General features: G+C 38.1%; 1 protein-coding gene across 1 annotated transcript in view; it reads right to left on the bottom strand.

Moving 5' to 3' along the window:
• The window catches only part of LOC122792309 (ammonium transporter Rh type A-like), a 594,865-nt gene that overhangs the window by 396,035 nt on the left and 174,668 nt on the right, over positions 1–24,162 (bottom strand). The window contains exon 2 of the mRNA XM_044060089.1: positions 4,754–4,940. Within this exon, the coding sequence (XP_043916024.1) occupies positions 4,754–4,940 (187 nt within the window). The remainder of the gene's footprint in view (positions 1–4,753; positions 4,941–24,162) is intronic.

The following is a 24,162-nucleotide window of genomic DNA, read 5'->3' as shown; positions in this document are numbered from 1 at the left end:
AAACACCCTGGACCAGTTAGTTGATTTGCCGACTAGGGATGCAAATATACTGGATATGGGACTCACAAATATGAGAGAATGCAGTGTAGTGTCTTCTCTGGTAAGTTCAGACCACAAAACAGTCTCCTACAAAATAAAAATCTGTGCTGTGCCCCTAGCAAACCCTGTGTTAGCTAGAAACTACACTAAGGCAAGCTACCTATTATTAGGCAATTGCCTGAGAAAATTTTAAGCCCCTCCAACCTGTAGAACAAAGCTGCTTGTGTAAAACTGTACACAGAAATCCTGTACAATCATGCTAATAGATACATGGAGACAGCTGTGCCTACCAGAAACAAGCCCAGAACAAACTCAAAAAACAAACCAACCTGGTGGATAACTGTCAGTTTTCCAGATTTTCACAGAATGTCCAGATTTTTTGACTCATATTTTTGGTCCATTTTTCATAAAATTGTAATTTTCTGGAAAATTACTGAGGACTGATATCAGAAAATAATGGCAGACATTTGATTTTCAAGCTTAATATCCTTCAGAATATTTGTGCTAATGCAAAATCTGGTATTCTATCAACTTTCTAAGTTTGTAAGAACAATATTTAAAAAGCGTCCCTATTTTTGGGCTTTTGCCCCCCAATTATTTGTGGTTTTGTCCAGATTTCTTACTCTAAGAAGTTGAGAGGTATGTGGAATTCAAGCAAAAACAGATTGTATAGCAATAGGAAAAAAGGCATACGTAAAATTACCAAGTGCAATGCCCAGCAAGACCAAAGCCAAATTTGAGGTAAAGATAGCCTATTAGGCAAAGGACAACTATGTCCAAAACCTCAAAGACGGTACACAGCAGTGTGCAGAACTGATTGTTAATGGACCCACTTGACCTGGCCAAGGCATTTGACACAATACCCCATTCAGGCATTGTAAACAAACTCATAGAATTAAGCAATAACCCCCATGTTACATGCTGGATAGCAGGCTGGCTTTCAGATATGACTTAGGAAGTCAGGATAGGGGAGGCCATCTCTACAAAGAAGATGGTCAATGTCAGAGTCCCTAAGGGCTCTGTGTTGGTCCTACTCCTTTTTGGCATTTACTTTTCAGAAGTCAAAACAAATGTCAAAGGTCTCTGGCTGACCAAGTTTGAAGATGACTGCAAACTAGGAGCAGTCACAGAATCCCCCAAGACACTAACATCCTACGGGAAGGACTAACACAAACAAATGACTGGTGCCAAAGCTCAACACTTAATGTCATGAAATGCAGTAATAGTACCCTTTAAGAAGTTGATCACCCTAGGAAACTACCTCATTGATAACACACCCCTTAAGAGTGCACCCAGAATCAGAGATTTGGAGACATATTTGGATAACCTGCTTTTCAATCAATGTGTGTCTAAGGCAGTAAGAAAATAATTTGATGTCGCTCAACGTATAAACAAGGGTGCAGGATCAAACTTCAACATCAAAACAAAACTCAAACAAAACAAAAAAATTACCTTTTTTTACATTTTTTCAGGGGGCAAGCCCCCTGCACCCCTCAGTTGAGGCTGCCCCACAAACCCCCTGCAAATTATATATACCAACTCTGAGATTGCATTACAGTGAGGAAAAGGGTACATTTATGGAGCCACACTGTACTACAATCTCCATTCAAAAGTTTTCTGTTTAAAAAAAAAAAAACGTTTTCTGTTTTCAGACACTCGATTATATGGTCTTGACCATATGAATTTTGAGTTTCTGAAAACTTGATCAACTGATACAGACAAATCTAGGTCCAAGGATGTCATTGCTCCTCCATATTTGGCCCACATCAAACCCATCAATGAGTGCAACACCCCCTTTGGTATGTACTTGACCAGGCATATGGAGGAAGTGGGATGTTTACAGAGATTCCTTACAAAAAGAATACAGGGTGTAAACAACATGTCCTATGCAGATTGCCTCAAAGCCCTCTCTCTATACTTGGTTTCCTACAGACTGTTGGTAGATGATCTGTCCCTGGCATACAAGGCATCTTTGGACCCCACTCTGATGGGCCTTTTGCACATCCACAAAACCAATAGCCATCAGAACTACTCGATCTAGGGACATGACCCTTGCTTGCAACATAAATAGGACATGTTGGAGGGCTAGAAGTGTACCTCAGAGAATTATGGTCTCACCATATGAATTTCTAGTTTCTGAAACCTCAGTCAACTGATAGAGACCAATCTATGTCCAAGGATGTCATTGCTCCTCTGTATTTGGCCTTCATCAGACCCATAAATGAGTGCAACATCTCCTTTGGTATGTACTTGACCAGGCATATGGAGCAAGTGGAATGTTTACATAGATTCCTCACAAAAAGAATACAGGGTGTAAACAACACATCCTATGCAGATTGCCTCAAAGCCCTATCTCTATACTTGGTTTCCTACAGACTGTTTGGAGGTGATCTGTCCCTGGCATACAAGGCATCCTTGGAACCCACTCTGATGGGCCTTTTGCACATCCACAAAACCAATAGCATCAGAAGTACTCAATCGAGGGACATGACCCTTGCTTGCAATGTAAATAGGACATGTTGGAGGGATAGATGTGTATCTCAGAGAATTTCCCTCCTCTGGAACAGGTATCCCATCCATGTGAGGCCGAATGCTTCTCTAACACTATTCAAGCATAACCTGGACCAGTGGAAGGGAAATTGAAAATTCACTCCAGGTTTAGCATCATGTGTCTGTAATGGACAGAAGCAGTCTGTAGATTATACCCAAGCTTACATACACCCCTTAAAATAACCTCTAAGACTCTAAAACTTGTGGGATACAACCAGGATGCATGTCTAGACTTATAAAAGTTCCACTGATCATTAGCCTAGTATGCACCTATGACCCTATAAATGGATGATCTAAATTGCCTTTTATTTTAATGACGTTTCCCTTTTTCTTTTTTTTTCTTCTTCATTTTTTTATCAATGGTTTGATTCTGAATCATCTACATAATACTGTTGATTTCCTAACCCATACTAAGAAAGAATAGCTAACTGCAAACATGCTAAACCTGAAGCAGATTACTGTAAGTGGTGGTGCAATGGATAAAGAACAGCTGGCCAGACTACAAAGGATGATAGCCTATGCTGAAAACCTAACTGAACAGTCCCCAGAATAGGTTGGTTAGGCTAAATAAGCTTTCTGACTTTGTGTCACATCAGACTAGCAGCATGTGTTCCAAATGTATAAATCCAGTATCACATGTGAATAGTCCATTTTATAACATGAATCTAGACAAGAACAGCAAGAAGGCATGATCTTCTACACAGGTAGCTAATTAGTTGTATCTTTTAACTTTAACTCTTTCTCTGTACCCTGTAAGAAGCATTTTCTGTTCATACTGTGGCCTTTTCAACTCATCTGCTTCAGAATAGGCATCCCATAATATAATAAACCAGCCATGGGACATGGTGGATGGAGATGGCATTCGACCATCATTTATGAGAACTTTGTAAACACTGATATCAGAGAAGCTTGATAAAAGGTTGAGAAAAGTGGAGGGTAACAGCCATGGTTGTCATCGAGATTCTTAGGCTGATCACTCATCTTCTGCACCACCTCATAATGAACTCTATAATTTACCTTTTAACTAAACTCACATGGTGGTCTTCACCTGTGATTTGTGCCATCAATGGCCATGATGTTTGTTCATTAATTTGAGCCTTCTGAAGTCCCTGTTTCAGCCAGACTTTGTAGTGGCTATAATCCTCAGTTTGTCTTCTACAGTGTGTCAGTGTATATAGTGCAGTTTGTCAGTATATACTGTAATACAGTGTGTCAGTATATACTGTAATACAGTGTGTCAGTATATACTGTAATACAGTGTGTCAGTATATACTGATCCATACTTACTTTCAAGGAAGATGAGCACCTGAAATAGATGAGAACTCCTTTCTCTCGCTGTTCCAAAGCAGGAGAGCATATGTTTCACTGGATATCAGTCAAATTATCAGAACTGCTTTTCCTTCTGTTACAAAGGAAAATAGGTGTCCCAGAGACTGCATGTTTTTTTCTTTGCACAAATGTGTGTGAGGTAAGCTATTTCTGGTGCTGGGTGTTATCACTTGTATGGCAAATGAAATCACTAATTCTGTGCTGCTAATCATGAACACCGAACTCCATCCTCAGCCTCACATGTAGAACTAGTCCATCTGAAAGCCTGGAACAAGAAGTAAGCAGTTACAGACAGCACTTTATATTGTATTGTATTGGTATGTCTTACAAAGCACTTGGGTACCACAAAAAAAGAGGTTTGATGCAGCAATAATAGTAATACTAAGCCAAACTGATGGCATTTGTAGAATTGTCCTTATAGTCTTGTGATAGTAATAACCCAATTCAAAAACATGTCATGATGGTTGGAACCTAGCAGTGGTTGACAATCTATTAGATATTTGTAAAATGGGTGCCTTAACAGGGAAGGGAGGTGCCCTTTTGTCTCAGATACACACTAGATGAGAAGAACATTGCCAACATAGTGAAAGAGAACAGTCAGAGAAGGATCATAAGCTTGAAAACATTATTCTGTCATTTACATGCCCTAGCTCTAGTGACCAGCCTAAAGAATTAAAGTTGTGTGTCTTAGAAAACATGAATGGTAAGGTAGTTTGAGTGGGTGGCTTGCAGTGCAACAGTGCTGAATTGGGCAGTAACATGTAAAAAAAAAAGAATATCACAAGATATTCGGATTAGGTTACAACAAAGCAGCATTTAAAATAAATTTCTTTACCTTTGTAAGTCTATGGGAAATCTCAGGCCATTCAGGTGTAGAAGAAATCCATCCATCAGTAATGACCACTGAACTCCAAATGCAGCAATCAGAAAGCAGAAGCCCATGCTACTGAATCCATACTGCCTTAAGAAGGCCACAGTAAATCCAAAGCCAAGGAATAGGATAACATGTACATCCTGAAATTCTGTGCATCAGAAAGTATAGCACAGGTTAGAAAACGCACTTTGCCGAGAAAATAAATAAACAAGAACAAGCTGAACACAAAAAATGATAAGATAATCTATCAGATTTACAAAGTTCTTTCAGCTATGAGTGACAGATATACATTAATTATTGTTTCTGTGTATGAAACATAGTGTCCATGTTTATTTCTGCTACCAATATGTTTGCTTTCAATATCTGTTTTTATTTTCTGAAATATATTGTATTGTACCCAGGCTCTGTATGAAATAGGTCAGTCTTGGTCAGTGCTCTACCCTGTTAAATAAGTAAGTTAGTAAGTAAATAAATAAATTAAAAATAAATTGCTTGTGCATTCCATTTTCTTTGTACCTCCTTTAGTTGCTTTTTGTACTGTGACTTTTTGATTCCTCTGTTATCCATCCTCAGGACTTACCTTTGCTCCAAGAACTCCCAACTGACTTTTTCTTCTATGCAGGATCAGGTGCTTTCTCAGGTACAGCTAAACAATGCAATTTCCTAAAGGAAGCAACTTGTCAGGGATATATGACCAAACCACTGTGCAATAATGAAACAAGTATTCACAGAGAGGCTTGCCCATGCTTGTTAGCATCAAATGGAATGCATGCACAGAGCTCATTTATTTATTTATTTCACCATTGTTTACTAATGAGGAATATGGAATAATCCATAGTGCCTTTTATTAAATATAACCTAGAGTACAGTTAGGATAGTACATTAGGAGAAATAAACTTTAGAAAACACTATGCAGTTTGAAGGGAAGTCACCAGTTACAACTACATTATAGGTTTATAAGTACACTTGCAATGTTCTGGCCCTAAGGCCAGGCCGGCAAGGAACAATGACTCCATAAAAGAAGGGATAAACACTTCACTGCCCACCATCAAAATTAATTTTCAACAAATCAGTACTGTTGAAGGTTCTTATTCAAAATGGTAAATGATTCCAAATTATTGGAATGTGCTAAGTAATATAACAATTTATCACTGACCTAGTATGATTATTGGAATGTGCTGAGTAATATAACAGTTTATCACTGACTTAGTATAATTATTGGAATGTGCTGAGTAATATAACAATATATCATTGACATATTATTATTATTGGAATGTGCTGAGTAATGTACAAACATCTTAACATTGACCTACTGTGATTTATTGAAAAACTTAGAATTTTTGTAAGTCTAAATGGTTTGTTACAATTATGTTTGTTCTTCTTTCGGCTTTTCCCGGTTAGGGGTCGCCACAGCGGAACTCCGGCCCGCTAATGATTGGCAGTAGATTTTTACAGTGCTGAGGTGCCAGCCCGATGCCCAACCTTCAACGAAAGCACGCCCATAAATCTTTAAATTCAGCAACTGTCTAAGTTCCTTAATACTGTTGTTCTATATACCAAAATTAGCTCTCTTCTATGGTGTCTATAATGCAAAGAATAAAGATTTGTTTTTGCTATCTCGTCATATATTGGACAATGACATTATTGTCTTCATAAACTTATTTTGCACATATTCCAGTCTTTTTAACTGGTATGAAGTATACAAGTAGATACTTTAAAATGGGGCAAATGAAAGATCCACATAAACTGATCAAAATCCATCAGAGACATTCTTAAACATAAGACCCAGTTGCCTGAGGACCTTATTAACAATTGATTCTAGTTGTTTTGAAAAAACAAATTCTTCATTATTATTATTATTTCTAAGTCTTTGTCCTCCTCTAGTGGTAAATTATCTAAATAAATGCGTTTACTAGGTGAACATTTTTCCAGAGTACATAACCTTTATTAGAAGTGAAAGAAGTACCAATGTCTGATGCCCATTTAGCAACTTTATAAGATATTAATATCCTGGCAATTTTTCCTGCTTGCTATAATGAAACCTAACTCGAAGTCATTTGCATGCTTTTTCAACCAAACTGATTTGTTTGTAGGAAAAGATGAAAAAACAAGGTTAAGCAATAATGAGACCAGGAAGAAGCCTATGGTACCCCCTATATACGGTTCTAACATTTGAAGAACACCCATTAATAACCACTTATCATCTCCTGTCAATAAGCAGTTCATAAGCCATTGAACAACATAGGAATTCTATCCTGTATCAGTCAGGGCCTTCAGAACAGCACTATATGTAAGTGAATTGAACAAAAAAAATGCTACCATAGGATAAACCGAGATCTTTGTCTGTGGTTACTTGAACATAAAATTCTGTTAGATTCAACAGTACTGATCTACCTTTTATTTGTATTTGGATACTCCTTCTGAGCCCATCTCATTTGCTCACTCAACTGAGTGCAGTGAGATCATATTCTGATTTCAGGCACTCCTACTGTGTACAAAGAGAGCATTTGGGAAGGACAACCCCTGTAGCCTCTTAATCCTGCTCTGTTCCCTCCCTCAAAAATAAATAAATAAATAAATTAATAAATATAATATATATATATTTTATTCAGCTGCTCTTACTGTAACTGTCTTAGTTGCTGTTCTGCATGCTATCTGTTCAGTCACTCTTACTCTGCACTTATTACTACTTGTTAGTAATCTCCTAATTTACTGCCTTCTGCACTTGTTTTTAGTCATTTGTTAATTTAATTGCATTTATTTAAACTGTATTTGCTGTAATATTGCTACACACTCAAGCGTGCTAGCCTGCACTGCAATTTGAATTGCATTTACTGCTGTTTTAGCTGCTTTTCTGTAAAAAAAAAAAATTCTAAGCTTGTTTCCTGCCTTTCCTGTAACTGGTCTAGTCCAGATACAGACTTGCTGTATCCAGGACTGTTGGTAAGCTTCTGAACCCCCCCCCCAAGCCTTTCAGGTTTAAAGGCTCGCATTTGCATTTGGCCCCTGCCTTTCCTGTAACTAGTGTAGTCCAGGCACATATTTGCTGTATCCAGGACTGTTGGTAAGCTTCTGAGCCTCCCCAAGCCCTTCTGTGTTGGAAAGAAGTCTTCTAGCTTATCAGTGGGAGTGGTAAGCACTAAGTAACTTATCTACCACAGGAGGAGTGGTTTCTGGCCCAGAAATTATAGTTTATTGGCCATTTGGGAAGGTTTTCCATCTCTTTCAACCTTCTGATTTAAAAGCCTGTGTTTGCATTTGTTTCCTGCCTTTTACTGTTACTAGTCTAGTCCAGGTAAAGATTTGCTGTATCCAGAGCACTTTGTAAGCTTCTGAGCCCCCAAGCCTTTCCGTGTTGGAGGGAAGCCTTCTAGCTTATCAGTGGGAGTGGTAAGCATTAGGTAGCCTATCTACCACAAGAGGAGTGGTTCCTGGCTCAGAAATGGTAGCTATTGGCTGTTTGGGCAGTTTTTTTTCCATCTCTTTCAACTATCTGGTTTGAAAACCACACTTGCTTCCCACCTTTCCTATAACTAGCCTAGTCCGGTTACAGAGTTGCTGTATCCAGGATTATTAGTAAGCTTCTGAGCCCCCCCAAGCCTTTCTGCGTTGGAGGAAAGCCTTCTAGATTATCAGTGGGAGTGGTAAGCACTAGGTAGCCTGTCTACCACAAGAGGAGTGGTTCTTGGCCCAGAAATTGTAGTTTATTGACCATTTGGACAGTTTGTCCATCTCTTTCAACTTTCTGGTTTAAAAGACCACATCTGCTCTTGTTTCCCATCTTTCCTGTAACTAACCTAGTGGGAAGCACTAGAAAGCCTTAAACTGATACAAGCCTTCTAGCTTAGAAGAGAGGCTTTGGAGTGATTAAGTATCAGTTTTCTGTACTTTCTTGCTGTACTTAACTGTTTTGCGCCTAAACGCCAATTTTACAGCATTTATTGTGATTTAATAGCTTGTTTTTTTCACATATTGTACTTATTTGACTGCCTGCACTTTTAAAAAGTCATTGTTTGTTTAAATAATTTGTTTAACTGTTGTAGGCTACATACTAAAGTGCGATAGCCTTTTCTGATCGTCTGTAGTCGTTTAAAGCTGTTTTAAGTGCATTTTTTACTGTTTTTGCCTTATCTTTTCAACAAAACAAAACAAAAAAAAATCCTTGTTTCCCGTCTTTCTAAGCTAGTATAGTCCAGTTTTCAGGCTAGTCCTGAATTTATGGCTGTGTTACAAGTTTCTGAGTTGCCCATACCTTACTTGGATAGAAGGAAGTTTCTCTGTTACCTGTGAGAGAGGGGAGCTTTGAGCAGCCTATCTGTTTATTTGCCATTTTGGGATAATTTCTATCTCTTTCATTCCCTGCTATAAAAACTGCATTTGCATGGTTTTGCACACCGGGCAGCGCCGGTTAGCTATGGTTAAATTATTCTCGGCTCCACTAAGTGTCCTCTTCAGTTTTTCCCTTGAAACTAGTCTAACTCTCAACCTAAGCACTCAAACAGCATCCTACAGCCCAGCACTTGCTCAGACCTTATAGCAAGCACTAATATACCCTAACACTTGATTGCCCAGCACGGCAAGGCTTTGTACTCACCCATCACCAACCAAGCGACTAAGCAGCTCACCCTACTATTCAGGCATGACCAAAGGGCAATTTCAGGTGTACTCTCCAGTCCAGCTGGTGAATCTGGGTATCCTGAGGCAATGTTACAACTGCCTTATGTACACAGACAACCCTCTCCTCCTACCACAAAACACTAACATATGCGAGACATGCAATTATACAGCCAAACTGGAGGCTAAGATGTCTCCTCACAAGACTGGAACAGACAGTCAAGAGGAAAAGTTTAACACTTGCACCACACCTCCAGCCACACACTGACCTACTAAGCCAGCACTGGCAAAAAATACACATAAATACACAAAATCATACTCGGAGGCTCTAAATAAAAACCTGCAAAAGCATCAGAGACCTCCAAAGCAGACACCCAAACAACCTGCACCTCCCATTACAAACCAGACAACACATAAAACACAAAATCAGTGTGCTGCACAATCACAGCCCTTAAGGCAAAATAACATACCTAACACACTAGTAATAGGTGACACTGACATCCCACTCACTAGGCTGGACAAGCAGAAGGTTAGTGTTAGCTGCCTGTCAGGAGCCAGAATCCACCACATAACACAAGCACTCAAGTCACTCCAGAACAAGTACAAAAATGACTCTGTCATTGTTAATGTTGGTGTGAATGATTTGAGATGTACCTCCCTGGACTACATGAAAAGAGACATGGAATAGCTCTCTGATCATGTAGCCCAGGCTGGTATGACCCTGACCCTGAGTAACATCCTGCCCTCACCAAGAATGATACCTCATTATAAAGAAAAAATGATAAATTTCAACAATTGGCTAAGCTTCTGGTGTCATTCAAAGGAGATCTAGTGTCTGTCAGCCTGGGATGACATGCTCGACAAGCCGTGTTGCTTCGCAAGAGACGGTTTGCACCTGTCACCCCTAGGCTTTCAAATACTGGCTAAGGATCTTGCTGCCCCCATAGTGCCTTTTTTAGGCAAAGCTCAAAAGTCAAACCCACCTCCATAAACAGCACAATTAACAAAAAACTGATTGTTATGCTACTCAACGCCAGGAGTTTGAATGTCAAAATGCATGCACTCGAAGCACTCCTCAGTATGGAGAACATCGGCATCTGTGCAGTAACTGAAACCTGGTTCAAGGCTCCAGAGACCACCAGCACCCCAGGGCTAAAAGTCATACCACACGTTTCAGCCACAGAAAACGGACCGAAACACAAAAGGAGGGGGTGTATCCATATTCATCAAGGATACCTACACCTCCAGGTTAGTGTTGCAGCATGATACCTCCGAGATCATCCATGTGCAACTAACATCGGTCAGATCTGCAATGCAAATCGTGGCCTGCTACAGATCACCCTCCATGACCCAGGACCACCACTCCACCTTTCTGGAGACACTGGAAAACATAACAGTCCTACAAAACACCCTGATATTGGAAGATTTCAATTACCCTACCATTAACTGGGAAAACTACTTGAGTACAAACTCCCAGGCCCAGTGCTTTCTGGAATTCATCAACTCAAAAGCCCTGGATCAGCTGATAAACTCCCCTACCAGAGGATGGACCTGGTCATCACCAACATGGGCGACAAGTGTTCCACACCGGAGGTCAACCCATCACTGGTTGGATTAGACCATAAACTAATCACTCTGGCTGTTCACACCACACCACCACCCCCAACTAAGGAAACCACAGTAAAAAACCTTTCTGAAGCAAATTTCACCTTACTTAAGACAGAGGAGGTAAGTTTCACAGCCCCCACGCTAAAGGATAATGCTGTCCAAGATGCAGAAACCTTTACAAATGCACTCTATGAGCACCTACAAGGATGCATGGATCATGCCCTCCCTAGCAAAACCAAGACTCACTCCTCTAAGAGAAGGAAACCAGTTTGGTGGACCCCTGCAGAAGGAAAGACATCCCTGATCAGTATCAATAAGAAACTAAGGTCCCTCATAAAATCATCCAAGGCTAACTTCAAAAGAAGAATAGCCAAGGATTCAAAAGATAACCACAAAGCCTTCTTTAGCTATATTAAGAATCTAAGTGGCAACTCGCAGATATGCACTGAACTAGTGCAAAATAGCACAAAATATACTGAACCTACTGATATTGCCAACATCCTGGCAGATAGATTCAGTGCAAACTTCACCCACCTCTCATCCCCAAAATGGCCCACAACAATACCGGAAAAGTGTAGTGTCCAGGAAATCACAGATGCACAAGTGAAAACAGCCCTTTCAAAAGCCAAAAACACAGGGTCAATGGGGCCAGATAGTGTCCCAGGCTGAGTCTTGCACAAACTACAGAACGAACTAACCCCCACCTAAACATGCTGCTCAACCTCAGCCTCTCCACAGGCTATGTGCCCACAAAATGGTGCACAGCAATGGTTATTCCACTCAGCAAAGGAGGGGACACAACTGACCCTGGTAACTATTGCCCCATAAGCCTGACTACCCTGGTCTGCAAGGCTATGGAGCGCATCATCATGGAACTCATTAACAAAGACATTGGGAACCTCCAAACACTTGACCCGACCCAGTTCGGCTTTGTTAAGGGCAGATTATTGTTTACATATAGCAGTAATATAGGAGATATCAGAGAAATTGTCAATAGAAACTGGAATATTTTGAGAGGAGACAATAAGTTAAGAAATATAGTGGGTGCTCATCCACAATTTGGTTACAGGAGAAACCAGAATTTAAAAGACATCCTCTGTAAAGAGAAAACAGCCACCCAAACTTGTATCCTTAAAGAAAAAATAGGTAGTATCCAAGGGAGCCCGCAGGATTTTTTGCAGGGGGGTGCAAACCCAAAGCCCCACCCACATAGCTCACCCAAGTCCACCCACCCCAAGCCCCGCCCACACCGCCATTCCAGTGTCCCATTACTTGGCTATTTCTCCCCATTTACTGTAGACACTGTTCAAATCTGTGTGCATACTGTTTTATGCTTTAGTTCTACAATTATTACAGACAGTTGGATTTAATTTACAACTTTTATTTCAGACATTATAGCCCAAACACTGAGACATTTACTAAACCTAAACAAAGCAATAGTCTTACAATGAAAACAGACTTGGCATTAAAGCTTCTCTACTTTTGAAACTCACAATTCAATGAAACAGCACTGAAACCCACATTCAAATGCATCTGGCCAGTGGCAGGTTATTTACCTTTGAACTGTTTTCAAGGAATAGGCTCCTTGCAAACCGTTAGGGCCATGCAAAAGTTATTTGATTTACCTGATTGTATTAATTATAATATATAATTGAATTATATCCCTTGTATTATACAGCAACACTTGTCTGAGTGTTGCTGCAAAGTAATCCGAATAATTCCACATTAAAGATATCTGAAACTAATGAAGATGTTGTTGTTAGAAAACTGTATATTTCAGTGTTTCATCTACAAATTCAGTGCCTGCTACCGTCAAAGAATAAATTGCCTATGTTAAATTAAAAAAATGGTAAGCTGGTATATTGCAATAGAAAATGGATGACAAGCTGAAACAGGTTCATAGTTATTAGGCATCTCATCCAAAGGAGGACATCCTGAGGACTGCAGCATACAAATTTATATGATGTAGGAATAGAACCTCAACAAGCCTTTACATTAAGATGCAAGTATTCTACTTGTGGTGCTACTAACATAGCTTTAAAACTTTATACTACAATAGAGATACCATTTGCTAAACAAAACAGTTGCACATTGTAAATAGACTTGGCATGAGCAGCAGTGAACTTCCATTTCCTTAAAACTCACAGTTCCTTGAAAATTCACTTGAAAATAAATTCCACCTGCTAACTCTAACTTGGGCATTTCACTTTCTCTCTCTTACAAACCACCACCCCCTCAAGGCCTCACCCTTAGTGCAAGAAATCTTGACAAAGCCTAAAATAAATAGGGACAGATTATAAATATGGCTCTCAGAAACTTAGAAAATTGCAAGAGTAACAGGATTTGTGTTAGTATGCATTTTTCTAAATGACATGACATCTAAAACTGAAAGGTCTCATTATTTAGCAACTTCAATCCTTTTTAAGAGTTATATGGGGCAAAAATCTGGACAGCTGAAGGGTATGCTACCTCCCTCTTATACACACACCAAATAATTCTGGTCAGACTTGAATTAGTTCTGGGAAGGTTTTGATCTGAAGTGGGTGAAATCCTGGTAGCTAGTGATTGCAGCTCAGCAATGTGGAGCATTAAAGCATTTTTAGCAGAGCATTGTTTCATCACTACCTATTGTGTTTGCACATAAGCTGTAGTTATTTCAAACATTTGCCTTTTTTGATTACTACAGAGTACATTTACCCACCAGAGCTACTGTGTTTTGACTTCAGTGTGGAGCTAGTTGTTGCAGGGCTTGGCTTTTAAGTAAGATAGCAATGCTTATTTACCATATACCATTAAAGCCACTCAACTACAAGTGTACTAACACACAGACACTGCTATAAGACACTGGTCTCCAATAAAATGTAATGAGCTTCTGAAAACACTGTAATCCTGTCCTTTTATTACAAATACTGTCATATGCATTTCAATACCCAAGGCTTATACATTATCTAGCTATGTAAATATTCTCTGCATGGCAACAACGAAAAGGCTTTCAATGCTGGTAATTCTTTAACAATATGCTTACTAAAGCTTACTTGCATCTTACAATCTCTGATGTTCATTAAACCATGGCTACTTAAACAGAACAGGGCACTGTGACAGCATGCAGTTCCTGAATAATAAGAAGCATAAATCAACAGTATAAAAATCTGATGGAAAACCAGAACATTTTGCAAAATCAAGGACAGATGAAAAGCCACAGTATTTGTGATCTACCTTGGATGGGGAATACTCTGCACACTTACACTGCATAACTGCTCCTTGCCTTCCTTGGACACATTCGAGCCACTACAATGGGGGCTGGGGTGCAATAAGTATGTCATAATTTGAAATGTCTCTGGCTGACAGTGATGGCTCTGGCACTCCTACCTCTCAACTTCAGAGCAAGAAATCTGGACAAAGCCATACATAGAAGTGGGACACAGGCCCAACAATAAGGACATTTTTTTAAATATTGCTCTTATTAACTTAAATAGAGCAGGTAGATCTTGCATTAGTACAAATTTTCTGAAGGGTATAAAATCTGAAACTCAAATGTCTGCCATTATTTTCTAACTTCAATCTTTAATGACTTGCCACTAATTTGCCAGAAAACCACAATTTTATGAAAAACAGACCAAAATGTGATGCAAAATACCGGTCAAAAAGGGACACCTTTTAATATTAACAGTTAACTTGAAGCAGCTAACAAAATAAGAGCATCCACATGCATTTCTGAAATAAAGGTAATCTATAAATGATCATTACAGTTATAATTGTAAACCCTCCACATTTTCTTCCCAATTATGCCTCAAAATGTTGCTCTTCCCTATTAATCCCTCCTCCAATATTGCCATTTTGGGACAATTGAGATGTTTGGATATTCCTAATCTACAAAGTGATTTGCATACCTCTCAACCTCTTAATGCAGGAAATCTGAACAAGGCCAAATATATTGGGGAACATACAAACACTACTAAAAATTGCTCTTGTATAAACTTAAAGACAGTCTTGCATTAGCATGCATTTTTCTGAAGGTTATGACATCTGAAACTCAATGTCTGTCATTTAATGGCTTCATTCCTAAATGATTTGCTAGAAAACCACAAATTTTATGAGGAACAAACCAAAAATAAGCAGCAAATATCTATTCATTCTGCAAAGATATGGACAACTGAGAGGTATAGTTCAACCGGGCTGTCCTCAGAAAATCATGCTCAAATGGAGCCAGTGCCCTGCAGCCATTCCAATGTCCCATTCCTTGGTTATTTTGCCCCATTTACCATAAACACTAATGTGCATACTGCTTTACTTCTGCGATGATTTAGGATTTCATTTGAAAGTTTAGGTCCGTATTCCACAGACTTCTTCAGAATAATGAATTGCACAACATGACCACTTATATATCCATGGCAGTGATTAATGAACACCACTTTGATGATTAACAAAACTCATTAGTTAATCCCCCGTCTCTTAAAGGTGTACACATAATACAATACATCAACACTAAAATGCTAAAATATGCTGATGGACAACATTTACTAAACCTAAACAAAGCAATAGTCTTACAATGAAAACAGACTTGGCATTAAAACTTCTCTACCTTTGAAACCCACATTCGCTGAAACAACATTGAAACCGCATTCAAAGAAAATACATCTGGCCAGTGGCAGGGTAAGTTTACCTTTGGGCTGTTTCCAACTCATAGGCTCCTAGCACACATTTTAGAACCATGGAAAAGTTATTTGATTCACCTTCCTGATTGTATTAATTATACTATATAACAATTGAATTGTATCCCTTGTATAATACAGCACCACTTGTTATTTAAATTTATAGTTCAGGACATTTTCCTTTAAACAATGAAACAAATCATATGAACCAATAATGACAACCTTTCCAATTCAGAACATTTCAACTATAAAGGGCCACTCTACTCAAACTTCTGTCATACAATCCACCATTATCAATTGATATGCAGAATCTTTGCAGAAGTAAAAGTCATCTGAATAATGCCACATTAAAGAGATCTGAAACCAGTGAAGAGGTTGTTGCTAGAAAACAACTTTATATTTCAGTGTTTAATCTACAAATTCAATGCCTGCTGCCCTTGAAGAATAAATTGCCTACGTTGTATTAAAAAAATGGTAAGCTGGTATATTGCAATAGGGAATGAGTGGCAAGCTAAAAAACAAGTTCATAGTTATTAGGCATCTCATGCAAAGGAGGACATACTAAGGACTGTAGCACTCCACTTCCTTAAAATACAAATCTACATGTTGTGGGAGTAGAACCTATAGCCTTCTGTATCAAGATGCAAGTATGCTACCTGTTGTGCTGTTTTAAAAATTCTATACCACAACAGTGATAACATTTGCTAAACAAAACAGTTGCACATTTTAAGTAGGCTTAGCATGAGCAGCAGTACATTTCTCTTTCCTTGAAGCTCACAATTCCTTGAAAATGCACTTGAAAATAAAATCCACCTGCTAACTCTAACTAGGGCATTTCACTCACACCAAACACACCAAACACACCAAACTCTTAGTGCAAGAAATCTGGACAAAACCTAAAATAAATAGGAACAGATTAACAGATTATAAATATTGCTGTCATGAACTAAGAACATTGCTAGGCTCTGCACCTGCTTCTGACAAAGTACCTTCTTGATGACACACAGGACAAATATATATCTGTGCAGTTATTCAAACCCAGATGACAGGTGCAGACCTCATCAATGACTTTTAATCAGGAGCCCACCTTTCCCTTTGTAGAAATGAAATATTTATTTTTGAGCATGTGCACAATTAAGGAATCGATGTGAGAAAAATCCACATAAAAATAGCAAGATGTGAGATAGAAATCAGTCGACATATATATGGGTGCATGGCAACATCTAAATATCTACAAAAATATCTAATGTACGAAATACCAACAGTTAAAAGCAATCTAAGCACAAAACATTAATAAAACCTAATCACATCTCAAACCAGTATTTGGCTGCACTCCTCCTGCTAATTATATACACCATCTTCGAGTGGTGCAACAGTGAGGAAAGGCCATATACCCTTTCCTAGTGTAACTTCAATTTTATAGATATTTTTTCTTTAGATATTTTTAACTGTTGATATTTTGAACTTTAGATATTTTGTCAACATTTAAGCTATTAATATCTAAACTTTCTACCTGTCACATCTTATAATACATTGTAATGTTTCAAGTTAATAAAAGAAGCAAGCTAATACAGTTCTTAGTTTATGCAACCCACCCACTCTGCATCATGCTGTACTCCCAGATCCCTTACTACATTTAGCTGCTACATCTGTTAGAAAATATATAATTAGAAACATAAAAGGCAGCAATTAATGAAATTTCTGTTTTGTCTACTTACAATGCATGGTATTTTACGGCAAACATAATTTTATGAAAATCCAGAGGAAGAGGTTCTCTTAAGATACAGACCAGCTCCCAGTGCCCAGTAACTATGGTAACTAATACTTTGCGAGAAGCATTATATGATATTGCAGTGCAGAATATATCCCATATCACCCCCACATCTTAGGCATCCTGTATTTCAGAGTGCAAGGTGAACTTGGGAGTTAAGCAAGTTAACGCAACAGAAATCAGGAGATTACCTACTCAAATGCTCACAGTGGGGCTTTTATGGAAATGTGAGACTTTGCACTAGATATGGGTAATTACTATACTGGACTTTACTCAAAGTTGCATCTTTTCTTCAGAAAATGTGTATTCATTCACATTCTCTTATTTTCTCAACATTTCAAGTCATTAGTGCTAATGGTTTAAATGTGTCAATGACTGCCCCTAATTACTTGAGCACACACCATCAACAAATAATAAAATAAATAAGTAAATATCTGTAACAGAAAATACATGAGTGGTCCAATAGAAGTTTTACCTGCAAGAAAAGCATTTTAAATTAGAACATATTTTGGTGAGAGCCCACGAGATGGTCCATATTACACTTCAACCAAAATGTTCGATTCTGTTCCCTAAATGGTAAGTGCACCACACCTGCAGGCAGGAGGTGGGGTGCTGAAGAAGCCAACAATAAAACAGTTTTTCTGCTGCCTTTCACCACCATAAATGTATGAACACCAAACAAAACACACCTGTCTACAAGTACAGTGTTTTCTCCATAATGAAATAATGCCTCGTGGACTGGTCACATACTCAGTGACCTCCTCACCCAGCCTCTGGCTAAGTTCTCCCAAGATGACAACCACCACACTAAAATTTTAGAGGAAAAAGTACCCCATCCATAAAACATGAAGGGAATACAGTTACAAACCTGTATTGATTTCCCAGTAGTTGGTCAAGAAACACACAATGCTAAAAAAAAAATAAATAACGAGTCATCCTAACCAACAAGATCATCTCTGACATTTTTAACACTACCAAAATTCCAAAGTGCCTGTTACATGTATGTGACTCTCTGTCATCAACAAATATTTAGCATCGTACCTGAATGACAGCAACAACAATGACAAAAAATCCCTAAGATCACTAAGTAGTTCTTGGGCCAAAATTCAAACCAAGCAAAACTTCCTAATAATAAACCACCACCAAACTGGAAGCCACTTGGTCTTGGACTATACTAGACCGGTAGAATTTTAAAATCTAGGTAACAGGTCAATAAAGCTACAGCATTGGCATCAGAGCATGAATATAGCAATACAAATACATAAAGACAAAATGTATAAGTTAATTACAAATTATTATTTATAAGGAACCAGTCGATAGCAGCACAAATCTTTCAGTTCTTATTGCAGCACCTTCAAGTGTAAGTGTAGGAGAGGAACGTTCCCCAATCAGAGTAGGGAAGCAGGATAACACACACACACACACACACACACACACACATCTTTAATAAATCTATTAGGCTGTGACCATGGTTTGTAATTTAGTAGGTTTGATACATACTTGTTACTGCAGTACTGAAGAAATTGCTTGAAACCACCACGAATTGAGTCAGACAGCATTTAATGATAAAGACAAAATAAGAACAAGCGCTTTTCAAATAAAATTGCGCTTCATCAGGTTACAATCTCACAGAAACTTCAGCTACCTTTTATAGTGATTCATTAAGCACAATTATTCAATTAAGTTAAAAATCACATTGTTAAAATATAATACATCAAAATTTCATATTTAGCAGCCTAGTACTCTATTTAAAAACTAAATATCTTATTAACATCATTTATAAATTCAGTAATATCCATGATTTAAAATTTTACCAATAAACTCATATCAAAAAATGCACAAAGTTCCCGCAATTAGTAGCAATAAGCTTCATTAACCATAATTGAGGAAGTAATGCCCATATTAGGAGAGAAGTTTGCTTAGGGTATGCCTTTTCTTGTCAGTCATTTTATCAGGTTATAACAACCACCCTCACTGTGTTACATTGAAATCATGAACACTGAGACATAAGGTAAAGATCAGGGGTGACAAACCAGAACATAAGAAAGCATGTCCCGATTAAAGCATAGTGGAATTCACCATACTAATATCGTATAGTATACAAATAACCATTGTAACTAGCGGCGTTCACAGGACATCTCCATGTATCTTGAATAGTACACAAAAGCCAGTTACTATAAAGCGGCTTATTATTTAAAGGCACGCTTACAGAAAAACAAACGTGCCATAGATCAAACACACAACTGTGTTACATCAACCGCATAACCATCACAAAGATGTTACATACCATGTCCAATCAGGATCATGGCATAAACCATAATCAAAAAGTAAATAGATGTTGTGCGGAGCAGAACGCTAAGATGTAAGGAAGAGGAAACAAAGCAACAAAAGCAACCAAACATCAAACTCGTACGCTCCCAGCACATCACCATGCTGTTCATAGAACTCCATTTCACCTCCAATGAGTACATTGGTTACTCAGAATAAATAAAACCTTAGTAATCCAATCTTAGGAATTCGATATATATAGGGCCGGCCAGTAAAGTAAAATTTAAAGATTGAGTAAATATGGAACATTAATTATCAGAATTAAAAGAAGTGTTACCCACACCAGTTTAAAAACAATCATATACGAACATTATCATATTAGTTAGGTTCCCAACAGAATATATAAAATATTACATACAAATAAAATTTTAGTCACGAAATACACCTACACAAATAGGTTGTTGCCCATGTCAAATGCCATTTTCTGTTTGTCCCTTCAAAGGCACACTAGCTGATTAGTCAAACACAGACTAAATCTATAATCACAATGGTGATATACAAAGTCCATGTATATAATAATATGGCAGTATGATGACGTATAAAAACATATATAAGTGGTATGGCAATATAGAAAAATACTAAAGTACAAAAAGTACAAAGAATAGTACAGAGCATGCATGAGGGTTTCTTCTCAACCTCAACGCATATTGTTGTTCCATTATGCCAACATCATTATTTGAATATAAATGTAAACCAAAATCATAAAACTGTCAGGGTCCAGATGGTTCACTTAAACTATAAATGGGCCAGCCAAATAATCAGGCTGATGTCCAAATGATCGTAATGTGTGACAACAACATATGTGGCAAAAAACTTTGTTATAAGGTAGCATAATATGTAAGTTAACGTTAATAGATGAGAGGGAGGTACTTGGCATCTATATTTTTACCATAATGGGTACTTCATCCAGGTCCTTGAACATTATAAGATGATCCAAATTTCAGACCTTCAATGGTAGTACATACATTATAAATTAATGCTTAGATCAGGCGCACCAAAAGGAACCAATTAACTGGGTCCTGACAAAGCTTGTTACTGCAGTCTGTAGATCTTAAATATTGCATGAACATTTTACCTGTCAGCATCAGCAAGTAAAAATCCCAAGATCATTGGCAAAATCTCCAAATCCCAAGTCAGTCCCCAAAATCCCAATATCTTGGCAAAACTCCCAAGGAGTGGGAGCACTGGCTGGCTACCACTACCAGGAACTGATCGATTCTTTTTTTTTTCTATTTAAATTACGTAGCGCGCGGCACATTCAGTCAGGTCTTGCAGCTGTAAAAGTGGGAGGGTGCTTCCCTCCTCCTCGTAACCTCGTTCTATGGTTCTGGCACTTAAATCGCGATGCAAAGGGTGTTCTTAAACAAGAATGCCCTTTCTTTAAAAAAAAAAAAAAAACTTTTTTTTTAAATTAAAATAAAATAAATTTCTCGGTCAGCCGATTCCAGGGGGGTGCAAGTGCACCCCTTTTGGTAGTATCCCATGTGGATATTGTAAAGCATGTCAATTTATAAACAAAGATTATACCTTTATATATCCGGTTAATGGACATGTCTTTAATTTCAAAGCAAAAGCCACCTGTAGGACGAGCAATTTAGTTTATATAGCGGAGTGCACTCAATGCACATGTTTTTATGTTGGTAAAACCAACAATATGTTTAAGGTAAGAATATTGCAACACATGTCCTCAATTAGGAACAAAGATGTACATAATGCTTTATATAAGCATATTGAGTCCCACCCTACACATAACTTTAAATTCAAAGCTGTTGTTAACGTTGTCATGAACAATAGGGGGGGGTGATGTTAAATTATTAACTGAATCTATGGAGTCCAAATGAATTTTGGAGTTGATGGCCCACAGAACTCCGGGTTTAAATGACTGTGTACCTTTAAAGCCAGCCCTGCAGAAAAGGCGGGCTTTTTATTAACTTCTATTGGTTAATTTGTATTTTAAATATCAGGAATTGCTTTGAGTTTGTGATCTGATGAAGGGTTTTAACCCGAAAGCGCTTGCCAGTGGATATTCATTTTGTTGGAGTTTCTTACCTATTTTTGGATACTATTTTCGTGTATTTTAATAAAGCAGTGGAACATCCAGCGGAGTCTCACCTTTCTTTTATCTTACATATTTTCCGGCTGTTTGGTGAGTCTGAGGCACAGGAAAGAACATTTTTTGGATATGCCTACTAAACCTGGTTGACTTCTTCAAGACAGTCACCAAGGCCATTGACGAGGGAAATGTGGTTCACACAGCCTACCTTGACCTCGCCAAGGCTTTCAACACCATTCCCCACTCAGGTATTACAGAAAAACTCACCAGCCTGAACATAAACCCCTACGTCTCGAGATGGGTTGCCAACTGGCTTACAGACAGAACTCACACAGTAAGAATAGTGTGCTCCAGGTCTGACTCAAAACCAGTCACAAGTGGTGTCCCACAAGGCTCGGTCCTGGGACCCCTACTGTTCGGCATATACTTCTCAGAAGTACAGGCAAACACAGGAGGACTGTGGATAACCAAGTTCACAGATGACTGCAAACTGGGAGCCATAACTGACTCTTCAGCTGACATGGACATCCTCCAAAAGGGCCTTATTGAGATGGACACCTGGTGTTAAAGTCATGGCCTCAAGCTAAATACCAAAAACTAAAAACTGAGGAAAAACAGAAACAAACCAAAAGAAAAAAGACTGCTGGATACACTCGAACCACTCTAAAAGTTTATTGTAAAGCGCTTTTCATCTGGGACAATACCCATACTTTCTCAGACAACCAGCTTACACAAAAAACACTCCTTAAATACAAGTTAATTAATTAGTTAATTAGTTAATAAATAAGTCTATAGACTTTTAATTTTTTAAAAAAAAACTTTTGATACAATTGAGTAAAAACTTAATGAACAATAGTAATTAATTAATAAAACGCCTATAGTACGAATAATGTAACCTAACAGCAAAGGCATTTTGAACCAACAGCAGCAAGCTTATAAATTTATAAAAATTAAAAACACAAATATGTATATACTTTAATACATGTATACTAAAACCTTTTTGATTAGATACAACTTATAAATATCTGTATAAAACTTGTTGTATGTAAAATTTGTTTATATAAAAAATTAAAAAAAAAAAATACACCATCCTATTGGCTTAACTCATACTGCCCAAGTATTTTATGGGTTATGTTCTTACTTTATCTACCCAAGTTCTTTAGTTTCAAAATACAACTGAGGGATATAGTTTCATTGAGGCCAGGATCTCTACTAAAGTCTAGTCTCAACTGCCAAAGGAGTTCTTTCTGCTCCAGTAAGAGGGGATATGGACCCCCCTTCCAATCCTCTGCAACTTGATCCAATACTCGGAACACAAACATGTGTGTTGGGAATTCTCTTAGCCTTCTATCGGTCTTCCCTACATAGAACGCAAAATAGAAGGATAGAATTTTTAAACCAGTAGGGAGATATAACTGTAATTCGAAGTCAGTTGTTTACTTGGCTCAGTGTGAAGGTTGTTCTGCATTCTATGTAGGGAAGACCGATAGAAGGCTAAGAGAGAGAATATATGAACACATATACAGTATTAGAAGGAATAAAATTGAGAACGCGTTAGCCAAACATTGAAAAGAATTCCAAACACACACGTTTGTGTTCTGGGTATTGGATCAAGTTGCAGGGGATTGGAAGGGAGGGGGTCCATATCCACTTTAATGAAACAGTAAACAGTGTGTCTCTTTGATGGAATGCTTTCACTAAATGCAACTGACATTTAAAGAGTCTTTCAATGATTCAGTAACTTCCAGTGTTGTCTTTCTCAAATGATTCAATAGTATGCCTCGAATATCATTAGTAGCTGCATATATAACTACGTTATTACATAAGATTTTTTCCTCTTAATACTCTCTCAAGCGGTTTAGGTACATCTATCAGTTTAAGAACTGGTAGAGAAAACACTGTAATCTTAAATTTATTCATATCATTTACCTTCTTGTCATTTGTTTCATTATACAGTCCATCCATCCTCAACCCCTTTTTCCCATTTCTGCACAAGGGGTAGGGGTGTCCCTTTCAACAGTGACAATCATCTCAAGCCAAAATTTACATCACTGGTTGGCTAGCCCTTCCTCGCTAGTTCATCCATACCACTCACTTGCATATACACACTCGCATCTATGGCCAATTTAGAGTGTCCAATCCACCTTCATTATACAGGCATCTAGGAGTAACATTCCATTTTCCCCTTTTAACAGAGTACCTTTCAATAGTTTGTGCTAGCAGCTCTTGGGCACATGATTTATCTAAATGATTAAACAAGTCACAAATCCTGCCTAGAGCTCTACATTTTAACATCCTCCTTCTTACGTCATCCTGCTCATTATATTTTTCCTCTTTACTGTCA

The sequence above is a fragment of the Protopterus annectens genome, chromosome 1.part2 (assembly GCF_019279795.1).
Source record: "Protopterus annectens isolate FY-2018-M chromosome 1.part2, PAN1.0, whole genome shotgun sequence".
Taxonomy (NCBI): domain Eukaryota; kingdom Metazoa; phylum Chordata; order Ceratodontiformes; family Protopteridae; genus Protopterus; species Protopterus annectens.
The sequence above is the reverse complement of the archived record's forward strand: the minus strand, read 5'-3'. Positions and strand labels throughout refer to the sequence as shown.